General features: G+C 54.6%; 1 protein-coding gene across 2 annotated transcripts in view; it reads left to right on the top strand.

The window, feature by feature from the left end:
* Positions 1-5569: 5569 nt before the first annotated feature.
* The window catches only part of Dtx1 (deltex E3 ubiquitin ligase 1), a 31995-nt gene continuing 20251 nt past the window's right edge, over positions 5570-17313 (top strand). The window contains exons 1-2 of one of the 2 annotated variants that reach the window (XM_075982165.1): positions 5570-5764; positions 6326-7260. In XM_075982165.1, coding sequence (XP_075838280.1) covers positions 7002-7260 — 259 coding nt within the window. In that variant the 5' untranslated portion in view covers positions 5570-5764; positions 6326-7001. The remainder of the gene's footprint in view (positions 5765-6325; positions 7261-17313) is intronic. The other variant, XM_075982158.1, reaches the window with a different exon arrangement.

Here is a 17313-nt window from a genome sequence, read left to right as displayed (position 1 = left end):
TTGGCGGCTTTGACCATGAAAGGCCCCACACCCCTAGGAGTCGGGAAAGAGAAAACGGTTCTCCTGAGAGCCTCTAGGGGGCGCAACTGCCTTGATTTGAGGCTGCGTTATTGAAGTTCCCCCACACTTTTACCCCCGCGTTTCCACAGTCTCCCAAAACCTGGCTATTTTCTCCCATGTGTCCATCTGCCCCCACCTCTCTCCTCCGCCCTCCTCCCTGCACAGCCCCCCCCCCCCCTCCAGTGTTCTCCGTAGCCTCCCCAGGCCGTCTCAGTTTTCAGCTGACAGCAGGTGGCTAGCCCAGATGTCAGCACTTGGCTGGAGCCCAGACAGGATAAGAGCAGATTATCCCGCCAGGGAAAACACCGCTGGTAGAGACCACTTCCAGCCCACCCAACCAGGAGAAGTCCCAGGTAGCCTGGGGCAGCCATCCGGAAGCGGAAGCAAGCGTTGCTGCAAGAGGGCCTAGCCCATTCTACAGGCTGCCTTCCTGCTTCCTCTATGGTTGTCTGAACCACATTCCATCAGCCATTGCTTTCCTCCCAGAATCTCTAGCAGCATCAACCCTGTCCCACCCTCACTATTGCCCTCACCCCTGCAGCTCTCCAAACTCCACCTGAATCCAGAGGCTGGTCTCCCCTGTGATAAGACCACCTGGTGCCCCTGCCAGTCCACCCACTGGGGGACATGTGACCCAGAGCTGGCCTTGCTCTCTCCTTGCCCCCCACCCCATCTTCTCTTCCTCCCTCCCTCCCTCCCTCCCTCCCTCCCTCCCTCCCTCCCTTGCTCCCAATGAATTCCTATAACCATGGAGAGGGGCCAGGCTAAGGTCCACAGGGCAGTCAGGAACCCAGGGAAGAACTGATGACTGTCACTCTCAGAATTCTTTCTTCCTCTAGGGACTTCGGTCTTTTTCTCTTGAGACAGCCAACTGATTGGATGAGGCTCACCCATGTGACATAGGGTTAGCCTTTTGTCTACCTACTCACCCAAATCTTAACAATGCTGTCACCATGTAGACGGCTGGGTGTTTGACCGAACATATGGGCACCATTGCCTAGCCAAGCTGGCACCTAAAACTAGCCAGACCAGCCACCAACATCCTCTGCTCTCCCATCAAAGGCAGATCACATTTTGGCTTTAGCGTTATCTCCTCCGCGTCACAAGATGGCTGCCAGGGTGCTGGAAACCACAGTCCCAAACAAAGTGTCCAGAGCAGGAAGGGAGAAAGAGTAAAGAGAATTGTAACTGGCCCTTGTCTTTCATAAGAGGAGGAAAATCTCTGATCTCATGACGGATGGAAGCCTCAGAAGCCATGAGCCAGCCTACACCTTCCTCCCTTGGGCTGTGTCCCAGCCACCAATGGGTCACACGTCCTCCAATGGCTGGACCGGCAGGGAGAGCATCATACACTCATCTTTCTCTGTATCGTCATTGAGTCAGAGGAGCTGCTGGCCTCCCCAGGGCTCCCCATTAAGAGTCCTGGGTCAGGGATTGTGCCCAAGCCCAAGGAACCTACATGGTAGACAGAACTGATCCCAGAAGTTGCCCTTTGCCCTAAACACATATGCTGGGAAACACATAACCCAACACACAAATAAGATTTAATTTAAAAATTTGTATCCCGAGGCTGGAAAGAAAGATAGCTCCAGTTAAGAGCATTGGATGCTCTTCCAGGGGGCACAGGTTCAATTCCCAGCACCCACATGGTGGCTCACACCTGTCTATAACTCCAGTTCTAGGGGATCTGACGCCCTCACACAGGCATACGTGTGGTCAGAACACCAATGCACAGAAAATAAAAATAAATAAATAATTTTTAAAAATTTGAATCCCAGAACCTCAGGAAATTTACCTGCTTTATCAATTCAAACTGCAATGAGAAATCCCTATAGCCAGAGGGGATAGGGACAGAAACTGGAAATTATCTTTCATAAGTCCGTGCACCAGCTGGGCCTCTCCTAGCTTAGCTGAGCCTGGGTGGCCCAGTGACCATGTGACCTGGGGAGTTTTCTTTCTTCTGGTGCTGTGTCTAGCCGCTCTTCTGGGCCCTTCAGCCAACTGTGAGTGAGGCTGCAGGGAGCAGACACATGACCATATGTCCTGTCCAACTGTGGTGGTCACCAGGGCTCCCTTATGATAGGTCATAGAACCAGAATGCTTCTTGGTAAGTAGATACCCTGTGTAGATCTGATCTCAGATGTTTCCAAAGAGGAAAAATTATATGTACATGATCATGTAGCTTGGAGAGAGAGAGGGACAGACAGACAGAGACCAAGAGACAGAAACAGAGAGATCCAGAGACAGAGAGAAACAGAGAGAGATACAGAGAGACCGAGAGAGAGAGACAGAGACAGAGAAACTAAGAGACAGAAGCAGAGAGATGGAGAAAAACACAGGGAGAGACAGAGAGACCAAGAGTCAGAGAGACAGAAAGAGAGGGAGAGAGGAAGTGAGAGAGAGGGGGAAAGAGAAAGAGGGGGAGAGAGAGGGGGGAGAGAGGAGGAGGGAGGGAGGGAAGGAGGAAGGGAAGGAGGGAGAAGGAAAGAAGAGAGAAAATGAGGGAAGAGGGAGAAGTAGAGAGAGAGAGGCTTCAGCATCCAGCGCCCGTCACATCTGCTGTGTTTGAACCGCGTCCCCGATGCATTGCGGGACAAGCCTCAACTTACGAATTTGGGGGGAGCACTGCTTAGTCTTTAGCATTTGTTCTCTTTTCCCATCACTGGGACAAAATAATTGACAGACACAACCTGAGGGAGGAAGGAGTGGACCGACTCACGGCTTCCATCCATCACAAGGAGGACAGGGTACAACAGAGAAGAGCCTCAAATCGTGGGACGTGCTGGAGGGGACATGGAAGGCGCTCCCACAGTTCCTTCTTCCCCCTCATGCTGTCCCAGGCACCAGCATACAGGATGGTGCAGTCCACACTCAAGACAGCTCTTACTTGGGAACTCCCTCAGGGAAGCGCTCAGTGCCATTGGCGGGTCATTTTGGATCCTTCTGTACTGACAACGGACATAGCCAGAGGAACCGAAAGCAAGGGCTCAAAGAGACACTTTACCACGTGCTCTTGGTACATGCCCCAAGTGGGGTGATTGGATAAACAAATGGGGAGCACAGATACTGGAGCACTACTCAAGAGTCCGGGGACTGAGCTTCACATTGGCAAGATGAAGCCCCTGTATGTGTGGTCATTTGCATAACAGAAACATACTTGGTGCTGATCAACTGTAAACTCTGAGATGGGGAAATCTTACGTTCCCAGTTTTGGCCACAGTAAGAAACATTTAAATATATTACCTAAAAAAGTGGCCGGCCGGAGAACAAGGAAGTAACTGGCCACCAGAGGGCGCTCTGCACCAACGCCTATTTTGTCCCAGTACCTGCCCCTGCAGTTTCTAGAGCGGTGAAGGACCCGGGTCCAGCAGGTGGGTAGACCTCTGTCTTTCCCTTGGCCAGCCTCCCTGTTCCACAGATGGACCAACTCTTTCAGCGGGGACAAACTTCAAGCACACCTACATCACATTAACTGTCTGCCTGGTTCTTTCAGCGAGTTCTTTCCCTCTGTGATGGAGAAAACGACCCAGAACCAGAACCCCCACCTTACCCTTTCCCTCTGTGATGGAGAAAACGACCCAGAACCAGAACCCCCACCTTACCCAGCAGCCAGCAGCCAAAGGGAGAGATAGTGAGGGGTCGTCCAGCCTCCATGATGGAGCAGAGAGAGTGGAGTTCATGAAGAAGTGGGAACACCCATCAAAACCCATGTACCTATGTACCTGTGTCCTTGGATCCACGGCTTGATAGCCAGGTGTATAAGGCCTGCTACAATACCGGCCGGGTTTACCGAGTCTCCGGTTCACAGAATGTATTCAAAACATCCCCTTTCTTCGAGCATCTCATGCCCAGCACTGGCTTGGTAGAACTTCTGGGTCTTGGGTAATACAATCCCAGGGGTAACTGAGGAAGCCGACCCTGGGTCTGGCCCCCTCTGGGGACCCAGGAGTGTCCTTTTCTCTTTCTTCCTCTCACCTCCCACCAGCCTGCTTCCTTCTTTCCCTCTGCCCCGTCATCTTCAAGACAGACCCGTGCTCCCGGCTGCTGACCTCCCGGCCATCCCAAATGGCCCCAGGGATCGAACTCAGGCGATCAGGTTTGGCAGCAAGTGCCTTGGTCCACTGAGCTACCGCTCCAGACAAGGACAAATGGTTTTTAAACCGAACTGTGGATGGCCCCAAACAAGTCGGGACCACTCAAGGTACAGACTCCCTGACCCCCCCCCCAGTCCCGACTCAGTTTCACTCTTGACCTTGGCCCTCAGGGAGGCAGAGGAGCAAGCGTGGGCCACTCTGGGCTGGCTCCCAAACAGACCCATTAACCCTGCTCAGCTGCCTAGATCACAGTTCCCAATCCTAGACAGCCTGGGCAGCCAGGCCCTTTTCTTCCCCAATCTAAACACCACAGGCTCTTCAGTATCTTGTGTGTGTCCCCAACTGCAGTGTCCAGCTTGCCAGAGGACAGAAGTTCATCTTAGTGTCCATTAACACTTGAACTGCTATCCTAGGTGCACACCCTGCATTTATGGAACACCTATTGTTTGCAGGTGACTGCAAGGGTCTCAGTTTGAAACCCTCCTTTCCTCTTCCCTTCCTCTAAAGTATCTTCCTCCAGGCCTGGCCTGTTGTTCCCAGTGACAGACAGACGCCATCCCCATGCCTCTGGCCTGGAAGAGCCAGTGGCTGTCAGAAAAAGCTTCATGGTTTGGTTAACTGGATCCTGCAACCAAACTAGGGCTGGGTGCAAGTGTAGTTACTGTTCAGACTCCAGTGATATGGGACTTGATTTTTCTTTCCTTTCTTTCTTTTTGTTGTTGTTTTTTTTTTTTTTTTTTTTTTGAGACAGGGTTTCTCTGTATAGCCCTGGCTGTCCTGGAAATTGCTTTGTAGACCAGGCTGGCCTCAGACTCAGGGATCCACCTGCCTCTGCCTCTCAAATGCTGAGATTAAAAGCATGTACCACCGCCTGGCTCTTTATTTATTTTTTTAAATGCTGTAACTTTTTTATTTTCTGTGCATTGGTGTTTTGCATGTATGTCTGTGTGAGGGTGTCGGATCCCCTGGAACTGGAGTTACAGACAGTTGTGAGCTGCCATGTGGGTGCTGGGAATTGAACCCAGGTCCTCTGGAAGAGCAGTCAGTACTCTTAATTGATTTTCATCCTATGTGGGCCTCCTTCTGAGCTCTCCAGGCTCCAGGGTTCCATTCGTCCCTGAAATGGGCCTTCTGGGCCCGTTCTCTATCCACCCCAGAAGGCCTTAGACTGTCTCCAAATCAGATTCATTCATTCAAGCATGTATTGAGCGCCTATTATGTACCAGGCTCGGTCTAGCTGCTAATAGCAAAGATGATAGATTGGGACCGAGACCCCTCAACACACATCCGGTTCCTTCTCCCTGCCTCGATCCGACGCATCGAGTCGGGCCCAGCCGGGGACTCGGTGACTCCGTGTCACAGCGGCTGGGCGGGTCGGTCTCCTCCCCTTCCTCCACCCGCCCCGCCCCGAGGCCGCCTCCACCCGCGGGATCCCGGCGACGCGTCCGACGCGTCTGCTAGCCAGGGCTGCTGCATCCTTCTGTCGGTCTGTCGGTCTGTCTTCGGCAGGCGAAGGTCCGGGCTGGGGTGGAGGCCGAACGGTCCCCTCCCTCCCTCCCTTCCTCCCTCCTGGGAGTTGGCGGGGAAGGAACCAGCGCGGGGAGATCACGGTGAGCGAGCAGCGCAGGGACCCCACATCCCTGGTTCAGGCGGTTCCGCGGGTAGATGCCACCGGGAGGGGACAGAGCGACCTGCAGCTCTTCTGCCTCTGGGGACGCGACCCCTGAGGAGACCCTGAGGGTCGGGCTGCACCTGGCACCCTCCATTCGTCTCGACATCCCTCATCTTGAACTCGAATCCCTGCATCCCTCATCCTTCATTCCGCATCCCGCATCCCGCATCCTACATCCCCACATTTTGCGTCCCCGCATCATGCAACCCAGCATCCTGCATCCCCACATCCCGCGTCCCCGCATCCCACACCGCAGCCCCGGTAGCGCGTCGCTCGAGGCGGGGGACGCGCTCCAGCCGAGCACGGGTCACTGCGGGTAACAGTCTAGGGTCCCGTGCCTGCTCTTCTCCAGGCACCCCAAGGACCGCAGGGCGTGGACCCCCGAGCCCCCCTGCCGCACCCCCACCGGCACCCCATTGTTCTCCACCGCCGCTCCCGGGAGGGGGAGGGGGCTGCTCTTTTCTTAAAGGGCCCTCTCCCCTTCTTGTCGCCCCTGCAGGTCGCGAACACCAGTGGGGTGGGGCGTGCCCACGGCCCCCGCCCCTCCCGGGGGTCCGCCAGCCTCAGCTCCAGAGCAGCGATCCCTGCGCTCCGCCCCCTTCCCTGAGAGATCTGCGACCACTCGGGGCAGGCCAGGAGAGGGGACAGAGGTGCAGGGGTGAAGGGAGCCCCTACAGTGGAGCCGTCGGGAGGGGCGGAACCAAGTCACCCAGGAGCGAGACACGGGGTCTGGGACGCAGAGCTGAGCGCGCAGGGAGCAGCAGGCCAGGGCCAAAGCCTCCCGGGTGACAAGGCCCTGCGTGGCGGACAGAAGCAACCAGAGAAAAGCAGGGAAAGGCCGGACCTAGAGGGGGCAAGCGCCTCACTCCCGCACCTGCACCGAGGGGACCCAGGAACTAAGAGCACATCCCCCACCTAGGACAGACATTGCCTTGAGCGCAGCCCTGTGTGCAACAGCTGCGCTCTGCGGGAAGGGGTCCTTGCTGCTGCGTCTGGATGGCCACCCATCCCCCTAACCCAGGCCTCTAGGCCTTGGAGAGGAGCCCAACTAGAAAAGAGGCCACACTCCTCGCCGCCCGACCTGGAGAGAGAGGACGACTCTTCCCCGGTGCTCCCAGGCCCAGGAGGAGCTGGGCCAGCAACAGTGGGACCTGGCCCCGCAGGCGGCAGCGGCCATGTCACGGCCAGGCCAAGGTGTGATGGTGCCGGTGAACGGGCTGGGCTTCCCGCCCCAGAACGTGGCCCGGGTGGTGGTGTGGGAGTGGCTCAATGAACACAGCCGCTGGCGACCCTACACGGCCACCGTGTGCCACCACATCGAGAATGTTCTTAAGGAGGATGCCCGGGGATCCGTGGTCCTGGGCCAGGTGGACGCCCAGCTGGTGCCCTACATCATCGACCTACAATCCATGCATCAGTTCCGGCAAGATACAGGTGAGTAGAACTCACAGGAGGTGCGGGGATAAAACAATCCACCTCCCAGCATGCCTGAAAGGAGGGCCTGAGGGTCTGAAGATCCTGTCTGACAATTGTGCTTTTACCCCTTCTCCCTCAACTGGGAAAAGGGAGAATGTGACTGGGTCCAGGTTAACACTTTGGTTCCATCCCCACCTCGTATTAGTTTGGGGGAAAGTGAACCTCAGTTTCTTCGCTTGCAAAGTGGGTAGATCTGTCTCTCAGAGTGACAGATTTTTTTAAAGTGAGTCCCCCTCCCCTCCCAGCATTGAGCCTCTCAGTGCTTAAACACGCCCCTTTATCAAACTCAGGGGTTGTTTGGTTTCTCACCACCAATCCCAGACAGAAAGTCTTTCTGATTCCTAGTGGAGCCATTTTACAGGCAAAGAAACTGAGTCTCCCAGAAGCTGAATGAAATGTACTCAGAGCTGGGATTAAAATCCATATAGCTGGGAGCCCAGGACCGGCATGGTTAACTGGCTGCAGGTGCTGGGGGGGGGGGGGTAGTGGTCCAGGTGACGCCTGGGGGTAGTAGTGTCCACAGTGGGGGTGTGGTCGTGATGGAGGAGAGCACAATGGAGGCTTGGTGATGAAGGGACGCTGGTCCTGCTGGGAGCAATGTTAGGAGTGGCCTGTGATGCAGGAGTGTGTGTGTGGAGGGGGTGGGGTGTTGCTGGCCATCTTGGTAGCCCCACAGTGTGGGTGGTGGCTGCTGACGGTGGTCTTGGTGGCCATATTTGTAGTACAATAGTAACAGTGACGTTAAAGATGGCCTCACTCGCAGGCCCTCTCTCCTCTTCCGGGGATTTGTCACCTCTATGGAGAGTTTCTGCCGCATCACTGGGAGGCCTCTGAGACACACAAGACAGCCACAGCGCAATGAGGCCTTGCCTTATGGGAACTTGACCTCGAGGGGCAGTGATGGGGGGCTTGGGAGGCCTCAGTACTTCCCCAGGTGACTGCTGCAAACAACTAGCTTGGGGACAACAGAATTTTCCTCCTCCCTTCAGCTCCCTGCCCAGACTGGAGGCCACTAACCACCTGTAGCTATTTCAACTCACGTTCATTAAAAATACGTCAGCGTGTGGTCACACTTCACACTCAAGAGAAAGACCAGGCAGGGTATGGTGTGGGTCCAGAGGTTCCAGGGCTGAGTGACACATACAGAAATCCAGACACCCAGGGGACGCATCTCCAGCACCCCATCAATGTGACATTTCCTTATATCTGTCTCCATAGCTTCAGGCATGGGCTATGGTCCTGCTTCTCATAAAGATGTTTATTGACCTCCTACTGTGGTCTACGCTGTGTGGAAAAGACCCTCACTAGTAACCATCCCTATGTGGTCCAGGAGCAAGCAGGAGGTAGGAGCCTGTGAGACAGAGTTATGTGGATACTTGGGAAGAGGTGGTGCTCCCAGAAAAAGGACAGCTGGGGTGAGGAGGAATGAGTTTGGGAGGCAGAGAAACTGGCTCCAGATGTGCAGATGTAGGCCTGGATGATGAGAAGGACTTTGGATTTGACCCTGAGAACCGGACGTTTATCGTAGGCTCCTTCTAAGGAGGAAAGGATGGGGTGAGATCTGTGAAGAAAAGGCTTCTGCTCCTTGGCTTAACTTTCTGTAACCTCACAGTGTTGGCTATAGAGATTTTCCAGGACTTAACTTGGAGGTTGGGGGTCCTGAGAAGCAGAAACAGGCTCCGCTGGGTCCCCCAAATTTGTATCTTTGCCTGTGGCCCTCCCCTGGGGCTTCCTTCAAGTCTGATCACCCCCACTTCAGCTCCCAAATCCCCAAGCCCAGGCTGAATCCATTCCCTTACTCTCCACAGCATCTTTCTGTGGTCTGTCTCCAACTTCCGCCCAAACTCTTTCTTCAAGCGATACCTGGCCTGTGAGCCGAAAACAGGACTAGGCTTCTGGGTACCTGCCAAGACCCCCAGCAAGGAGAAGGGTCTGGGAACTGGGGGGCAGGGACTGGGATACCTGGGGAACTTAGGGTGGGCTGCCTCCCCACAGACAGACAGACCCAGCTGAGCTACTTAGGAAAGACTTCTGGTCCTCACTGTTCCAGTTCCAGGAAAGAATCAAGATGCACACAGGCCTCTCTTCTTCTCTGACCAACTGGGGGACCTGGCTGGGGGGGGGCTCACCTCCCCAGGCCTCAGTTTCCACAACATGTCACCAGCAGGGCAGAGAGAATGGAGCCTGCTGCACAGACTAACTCCTTCCCCACTGTGAACCTGCACCCCAGGCACACTAAGGGAGAGGGGGTGGTAAATCCAAATGCCCAGGGCTGAGAACTTTGCTCAGTTGATAGAGCAGGCATAGGCAACGTGGCGGTACAGCCGGTCATCCCAGCATGCAGGAGGGCCAGAATTTAAAGGTCGTCCTTGGCTACACAGCGAGCTCCAGGGCTAGCCTGGGAAAGATGAGGCCTGTCTCAAAAGCAGAACAAAACAGTGTAAAGCCATAAAACCCGAAACTTGCATACATACACCAAAATGCACATGACTCCCGCCTAGATTTGCTTGGTATCAAAGTCCCTGGAGGTTTCTGGAAGCTGATCTGTCCTCAGGTGGGGAAATGTGAGTCTGGTTTTGCCCTGATGAAGGAGCTGGTAGACTTTTTAACCTCGTGGGGTCCCACACCCTGCCACACTGGAGCATGAGCTTGCCTGGGACTTATGCAAATGAGGCATATGCAAATGATGCATATGCAAATGACAAGTGTGACTGGGCTGAGATAAACACTTGTGGCCACCACCGACATTTGAATTTTGTGCCGTTTTCATGGCTCATAAAGTATTATCTATTTTTTACAACTGTTTGAAAATGTAAACACTACTCGCCATTCTTAATATCTGCGGGAGCAGGGGGTGGGTGCGCCGGCCCCCAGCTGCAGTTCACTCCAACCCCAACCCTGCCAGAGCATCTTCTAATCCTGCCCATGGGGTGTGACAGGACTGACACCCCAGAACAGCCAGCATGATGTAGGCACGCCTCGGGATGTGCCAGACAGAGCTCATGTTCGGTGCAAACACACACACACAGCCACAGCCTGCTCATCAGTCGCCGGCGGCACACGGGCGCGTGTCCTGTCTGTCTGCCTGCTCTGCTTGGCAGCCAGCGGAAGGGAAGGGAAGGGAAGGGAAGGGAAGGGAAGGGAAGGGAAGGGAAGGGAAGGGAAGGGAAGGGAAGGGAAGGGAAGGGAAGGGAAGGGGGCAGATGTCAGGCTTGGGGACAAGTGGAGAGGACAGACCTGTCACATGGGGACTGTTTATTCAGCTGCCCAGATGCTTCCAGTCCTACCCATGGGAGGGGGGAGGGGAAGAGGGAAAGGGGAGGTTCCCTTTTAAACCTTCCAGGCTACAGCCCCCCAAATGGAGGCAGAGAGTACATCCCCTGCTCGTGAGATATTAGATCCCTAACAGATATTAGATCACTAACAGCTACACCCTTCTAGTGTCTCCCTCGTAATTCCATGTGGGTGACTTTGTTTTGCTTTTCTGGTTTTTTTTTTTTGTTTTGTTTTTGTTTTTGTTTTTCGAGACAGGGTTTCTCTGTGGCTTTGGAGCCTGTCCTGGAACTAGCTCTGTAGACCAGGCTGGTCTCGAACTCACAGAGATCCGCCTGCCTCTGCCTCCCGAGTGCTGGGATTAAAGGCGTGAGCCACCATCGCCCGGCTTGTTTTGCTTTTCTATGCTGGGATTTGAACCCAGGACCTCACTCACACACACTGGGCAAGTGTTCTGCCACTAAGCTACATGGACAGCCCCCTTTAGTGCTCATTTTGAGACAGTTTTACCCACCTGGCCTTGAACTTGTGGCCTCCCTTCTCAGTCTCCTGAGTCGGTGGGGATGATGGCCTCACACCTCTAGGCCTGGCTGGACTCCCAAAGCTTAATCCTTTTATCTGAAGCTCTCCCACGCAGATGAGCCTAGGTGATGGCAAATCGACAGTCAGACCTTGAGGGGTTTGTCCAAGTGAGCTCATGGAGGCCAAGGAGCCACCAGAATGTGGGGTGAGGGCTTAGGAATGGCTTCCACCCCCTCACACAACTTGTCTGAGGCCTACAAGATTTAAACTCCAGATAGGAAGAAGGAAGCCCAAAGAAGGTGAGTCACCTGCCCAGGATCACACAGATTAGCAGCCCCAGGGCCTCTCCCCACCCCAGACCCACTCCACACAGCTAGAATGGGTGATCTGGTCCCTGTGGATAGTGGACTCCATGGTCTCTGTAGCTGGCAGAGATAGAGGGCTCCTATGTGACAGGCGTCTCCCATCTTCCTCCCTGTCCATTCTGTAAAGGGACAGCTGAAACAGACGCCATGTCAGAGGCTCCCCCGGCAGCCTCAAGTGTCTCAGGATGCTAGATTTGAGACAGGCACTGGGAGTGGGGTGGGCTATATAGCCCTTCCTTGGGCAGCCAGGACTCCCTCACCCTGCATCCTGCCCCCAGGGGTAGAGGGACGAGTGAGGTCACCCAGAGAGGAAGGGCAGCTGTTGTCCTGTTGCCGTGGAAAGCACCGCCAACACCTAGAGTCCAGATGGAAGGACAAAGCCCCAGAGAAGGTGAGTGACCTGCCCAAGGTCACACGGCTTTTTGCTCTCAAACCAAAACTAGGCTCCTACGTCAGGTCTCAGGGATGAAGGTGAGGGCTGGCTGTTCCTTCTCTCTGTCCCCTGAGAGCTCTGTTGGGCTTGTTGTCAGGGTTTGAAATAAAGCAGGGACTTCCTGAGTTACCATGGAGCCTCTAGGGCCTGAGTCCCTGACTCCCATACCTGTGGAGCCTTTTCCTAGCAGATCTAGGGCTGGGCTTGATGCCAGAGCAAGGAGGAGTAGGAGGTTCCTATCAGGTCTGGCTAAGCCATCCACAGGGTAGCCCGCATCCCTGTCCCTGTCACAGCCCACGGTACCTCTCTGTACTCCTGGTTGTCAGGCCCTCAAGCCTCCTGGTTGCCCAACTCCCTTGCTATTCTATTGGATGGCCATTGTTGCTGCTGGGCCCCCCTCCTGGGCTGGGTCGTGGGGTCTCAGAGAGAAAGACAAAATCAATCCATTTCAGATCTTATCAATCAATATGAAATACGTGTCCAAGTCTAAAAGAGATAAAAGCCAGCACGTCATGGAAATGACTTGTGAGCCCAGTTCTGACACTGAGGCCAGCAGAAAGGTTTATAAAACCCATCGGCTGGCTGTGTGATAGTGGGCAAGCCACTTAACCTCTCTGGGCCTCCATTTCCTACAGTATAAAACGGGAGTAATCCTTGTGACAGTTTCATGAGAAGCCTGGAGAACACTCTTGTAAGTCCTTCGTATGGGCACTTAGGTAGGGAACGACCTAGGTACTTTCTGATGTTTCAGGAGGGCTATGTGGGCTCCTAGGGAGGTGCACAGACCTGTGTGAGGGTCCAAGGAGCAGCAAGCAGCCCCCCACTCGGACTTGGGGACAGAGAGAGGCAATGACAAACAGGAGACAGGAAAGGTGGTCCCTCGGGGCCCTTAAGACCTGACACACATGGCTGCCAGCTGCTGCCCTTTAGTGGCCGGGCCCCGAGGGACCCAGAGCCAGTGTGCAGCACCAGAATCATTAATCTCAGGCCCTGGGAGGCTGGCACAGGTGAGCCAAGGCTGGCAGGCTTCTGAGCAGGGAGTAGGACTCCTCTTAGCAACAGCACAGACACTGAAGCTGGGAGGTGAGAACTCCCGTCCAGCACAAAGCCCGCACCCTCAGGCCTGCTGTGTGATCCTTTGGATGGTTATGAGGGTCCTGAGTGTGTAAGGAGGGTCCTGGGTCACGGTGTCCCCTGCTTCGTTTTCTTCCCCTCTGGCAGCTGTGGGCTCTGAGGAGGTACTGAAAGCAACAGTGGTGGAGCTGGTCTGATGGAGGGGAGCAAAGAGAAGGTGATAGAGAAGGGGCGTGGCTGGGATGGAGGAAGAAGTCCATGAGGAGACAAGGACCTGATGGAGGAGGATGAGGAATTGAAGGGAGGGTGGGGCTCTCACAGAGATGAGAATGAGGAGAAGGAAGAGTCAGAGCCAGAAGTGGGAGTTTGGGGGCATCCCTCTTCATTCAGGGACCCCAGGGACCTCCCCACATGCCCATCCACCTATGCACCTGCCTCCACCTGGCCACTAAAAACAATGTCACACTGGCCAGTCCTTAGGACAGCCTTGCTCCCTAGATACTCACCACCTTGAGCTCAGTCAACCAAGAAGAGCACAGGACTTCAACCCTAACACAGACGGCCTTGGGAGGCCCTGTGTGAGGACAGGACTCCCAGTCTGGTCCAGAAGCTCACTGGGCACAGCGAGAAGCTGTGACATCGGCCAAGGCCCATACAACCCCCAACGCTCAGTTTCCTCATCTGTGATACAGATGTCCAGCCTTCACTCATTCCACGGGACTGGTGGTGAGGCCCAGTTAGTGACGTTACCTGGCATGCGCAAGGCCCTGTATGAGATTCCCAGCCCTGCAGGAGCTAGGCATGGTGGAATACAGCTGTAATCCCAACACTAGGGAGGCAGAAGCAGAGGCAGAGGATCGGAAATTCAAGGTTATCCTCAGCTTCATAGAGAGTTTGAGGTCAGCCTTGGCTACGTGAGAACCTGTGTCAAAAAAAAATAGGAGTTTAATGAATGTCTATTGTATGCAGGTGTTAGGGGTGTCACAATCAACAGGGAAGACACAGAAAGCCTTCCTTCAGCTTTTCAGTACTTCAGCTCTGGTGGGGTCAGGATAATATGGGAAGCCAAGCACCATAGAAGTCCAGGACATGGGCTATCGCTGACCTTGAGCCTACACAGATGCCAGATCAAGGCTAGGCCTCCTCCAGATGCTACGTGGCTGTGCTCTTGCCCTGCCTCCATGGCAGAGCCTCCCTGGGCTCCTCCCACAGTCTCTCTGGAGCTGCTCCAGGCTGCCACCTCCACCTGCACAGACAGCAGTGGCACTCAGTGACTGGGTACACGAAGGAGCCTGGCAGGGAGCCCTGTAGCCCGGCACCCTGAACTGCAGAACAAAGGACCCAGCCATCAGAGGTGGCTGCCAAGACAGCCTGCCCACACCTGCAACCCAATGGCTACCTCTTCCACAGTGACAGTGCCACGGCCCCTGTGAGTCTCTGTCCCTCTCTCCTGGTCTCTAGTGGGGGTTCACAAAGGGTATCAAAGCTCCAGGTCAAGTGGCCACGTGGAGGCAGAGAGATGAAGGATAGTTCCCTTCAAAGTGGGAGTGGCCTGGCCCCACTCAAACCCTAACCTGAGTTCAAACTCTATCAAGGTGATCTCAGACAAGTTTATCTCTCTGGAACTCAGTTTCCCCATCTGTGCAGAGGCTGAAAATTCAGTTGCCTAACTGGATAACAGTCCATGTCTAGGAGTATCTTGCTCACCAGTCCATGGCAGATAGGAGATGCTCAGTAGATTCTTGAAGGTGCTGAACCCAGTATTACATCTGTAATCCCAGATTACATCTGGAGGCTAAAGCAGACGGATTTCTTTTCAAGACAGGGTTTCTCTGTGTAGCTTTGGAACCTGTCCTGGAACTCGCTCTGTAGACCAGGCTGGGCCTTGAACTCAGAAAGACCCGCCTGCCTCTGCCACCCTGAGTGCTGATATTAAAGGTGTGCACCACCGCCCGGGAAGGCAGGATTTTGAGTTTGATACCAGCCTGGTCTATGTAATGAAACCCAATCTCAAACAGGGGGAAACCAAATCAAACAGGGAAAAACAAAACAAAGCAAAACAAAAAACCCTTGAAGTCTTGCACAGGGTGGCCCTGACCCAGCTCTGGCTACCTGTTGCTAAGGAAACCAAACCTTGTAGCCACATCTCTGGATATCCGAGGATCCGGAAAGCTGAGCTAGCCTGTATGCTTTACCACCAAGTTGGTTTTGTTTGTTTGGCTGGTTGGTTGGTTGATTTTGTTGTTGTTGGGTTGTTTGTTTGCTTGCTTTTCGAGACAGGGTCTGTGTAGCCCTGGTTGGCCTGGAACTCGCTCTGTAGACCAGGCTGGCCTCAGACTCACAGAGATCCACCTGCCTCCACTTCCTGAGTGCTGGGATTAAGGGTGTGTACCACTACGCCTGCCTACACTCCCAGTTTTTAAATGTGGCTCACGATTTTTTTTCTCATCCTAAGCAGTGGGTGAGCAGAGGAAGCTCACATTCTCTCCAGTGAGAGCCTCCAGCCCGGCCGCGGGAATGGCCCGCTTAGCAGCATCCGTATCCACACACCACGTCATTCATTCATTACATCATTTATTCATTACGTCATTCATCTGCTCATATTCAGCCCATCATTTCCACAGGGTTGACTTTGTGCTACTGACTGTGCTGAGATTCGAAAGAGGCTGAGAAAACCAGACCAACCTTCTGAGTAAGGGGCATAGCCAGACTGAAGGGGACACAGACACCCGGTCACATAGTAACGCATAGTCACATAGTCACACAGAGAATGCAAGGTGGGAGGGAGCCTGGGGAGGGGGGTCCTGATTCTCCTTTCAGATGGTGGAGACGATTCCAGGACCTAGTTGAACCAAGAATGTTAAACTCAGAAGGGAGGGAAATAAGACAGGAGAACGTTCTAGACAGGATTTGGCAGGTGGCAGCCCCTGAGTATACCATTATTAAGTACTGTGTCCATTTCACAGGCTGGAAGGAACAGCATGGGGGATCCAGGGGAAGAGGATTCAGGGCCTCAGTTTCCTCCCCCTTCTTTTCCCATTGGCTGCTGCTAAGCCAGGGCACCTGAATCCTGGGGCATGAAGTGTGAATTGGTGTCAGGGAGGCCCCAGGGTTGTGAGGAGCACAAGGACCCCACACACAGAGGCCGAGCAGAGTGGAGGAAATCTGGGGGCCCTAGTCCTCCCTGTCCCACCGCCAGCAGCTCCCCACCCCCCATAGGGAGCTTGGGCAGCCCTGTGCCCAAACCACTAATGGGCCAGAGCCAGGCGTGGGAGTCTCAGGGGAGCAATCGAAAGGAAACAGAATCTGCAGGTTCATTGATTGCGGGTGGAGCGGGAGGCCCTTGACCCAGAGCTGGCTGTTTCTACCGAAGTCAATCAGTGCCGGGCTGGACTTCTATGTATTCCTGAGAAGCCTCAGTTTTCCCATTTTTCAAATGAACGCCCCTGAGGAGATGATGTCAGAAGACTGTCGTTGCTGCAGGTGGCCCCACCAGCCCTGTGGCCAGTTTGAGTTGCGAAGCTGTGATACTCCAGGCTGGGGTTTGGCTCCAGCCTCAGCTATGTCTCTTACTTGCTATGGAGCCTGTGAGCCTCAGTCCCCCCCCCCCCATGGTGACAAGGACTTGTGAATGGAGCAGCCACAGAAGGCAGGTGGCCCCGGGCTGGAGCCGACTGAACGAGGGAACTGCAGGTGATCCTGTGTGTGTCCCAGAACTGCCCAGCACCTGTGCAAACTCAGCTGAACCCAGGGCGGCCAGCTCCATTTCACAGTGTGGCTGAAGACAGGGTGGGGGACATGTAAGTTCTGGACAGAGAAAGAGTGTCACTCGTTTCTGGGATGGTTGAAGATTCCTCATCGCTCCTCAAGCCTGGCATCCAGAGATGCTCAACTTGTTCAACCTACTCAGAACTCACTCCCCCCACTTGATAGGCTGTCCGTGGCTGTCTCCCACAGGCTCTCCTTCCCACATGGCCTTGGAGCCCCTAACTGAGGCCCCTGCTGGAGACTGTTCCGTGTCAGAGGGGCAAACAGGGGCTACCTGTATTCATGAAGCCACTCTGTTCTGAAGAGCTAGGGCTTGGGGAAGATGCACCCCCCCAACATTGTGCCTCTAGGTGTGTGTGAGAGGGGTGCTATCCAGGTAGGAAAGCAAACGGAGGTAGTGAGATCCCCCAAACGGAGGTAGTGAGATCCCCGTGAGTGGAGGAATTCTATGTTAGGGTACCTCTCGGCTAGGTGGGAAGCCATAGGAAGCAAGTCATACTGCAACCTGCCCTTCCTCTGCTCTGCTCAGCCCTCAACTCTCACCCTTTCTCCCCTCGCTAGACCGGTTTCCTCAAA

Source organism: Microtus pennsylvanicus, chromosome 1, assembly GCF_037038515.1.
Source record: "Microtus pennsylvanicus isolate mMicPen1 chromosome 1, mMicPen1.hap1, whole genome shotgun sequence".
NCBI lineage: Eukaryota > Metazoa > Chordata > Mammalia > Rodentia > Cricetidae > Microtus > Microtus pennsylvanicus.
Note: the sequence above shows the minus strand (reverse complement) of the source record. Positions and strands in the feature narration are given on the sequence as shown.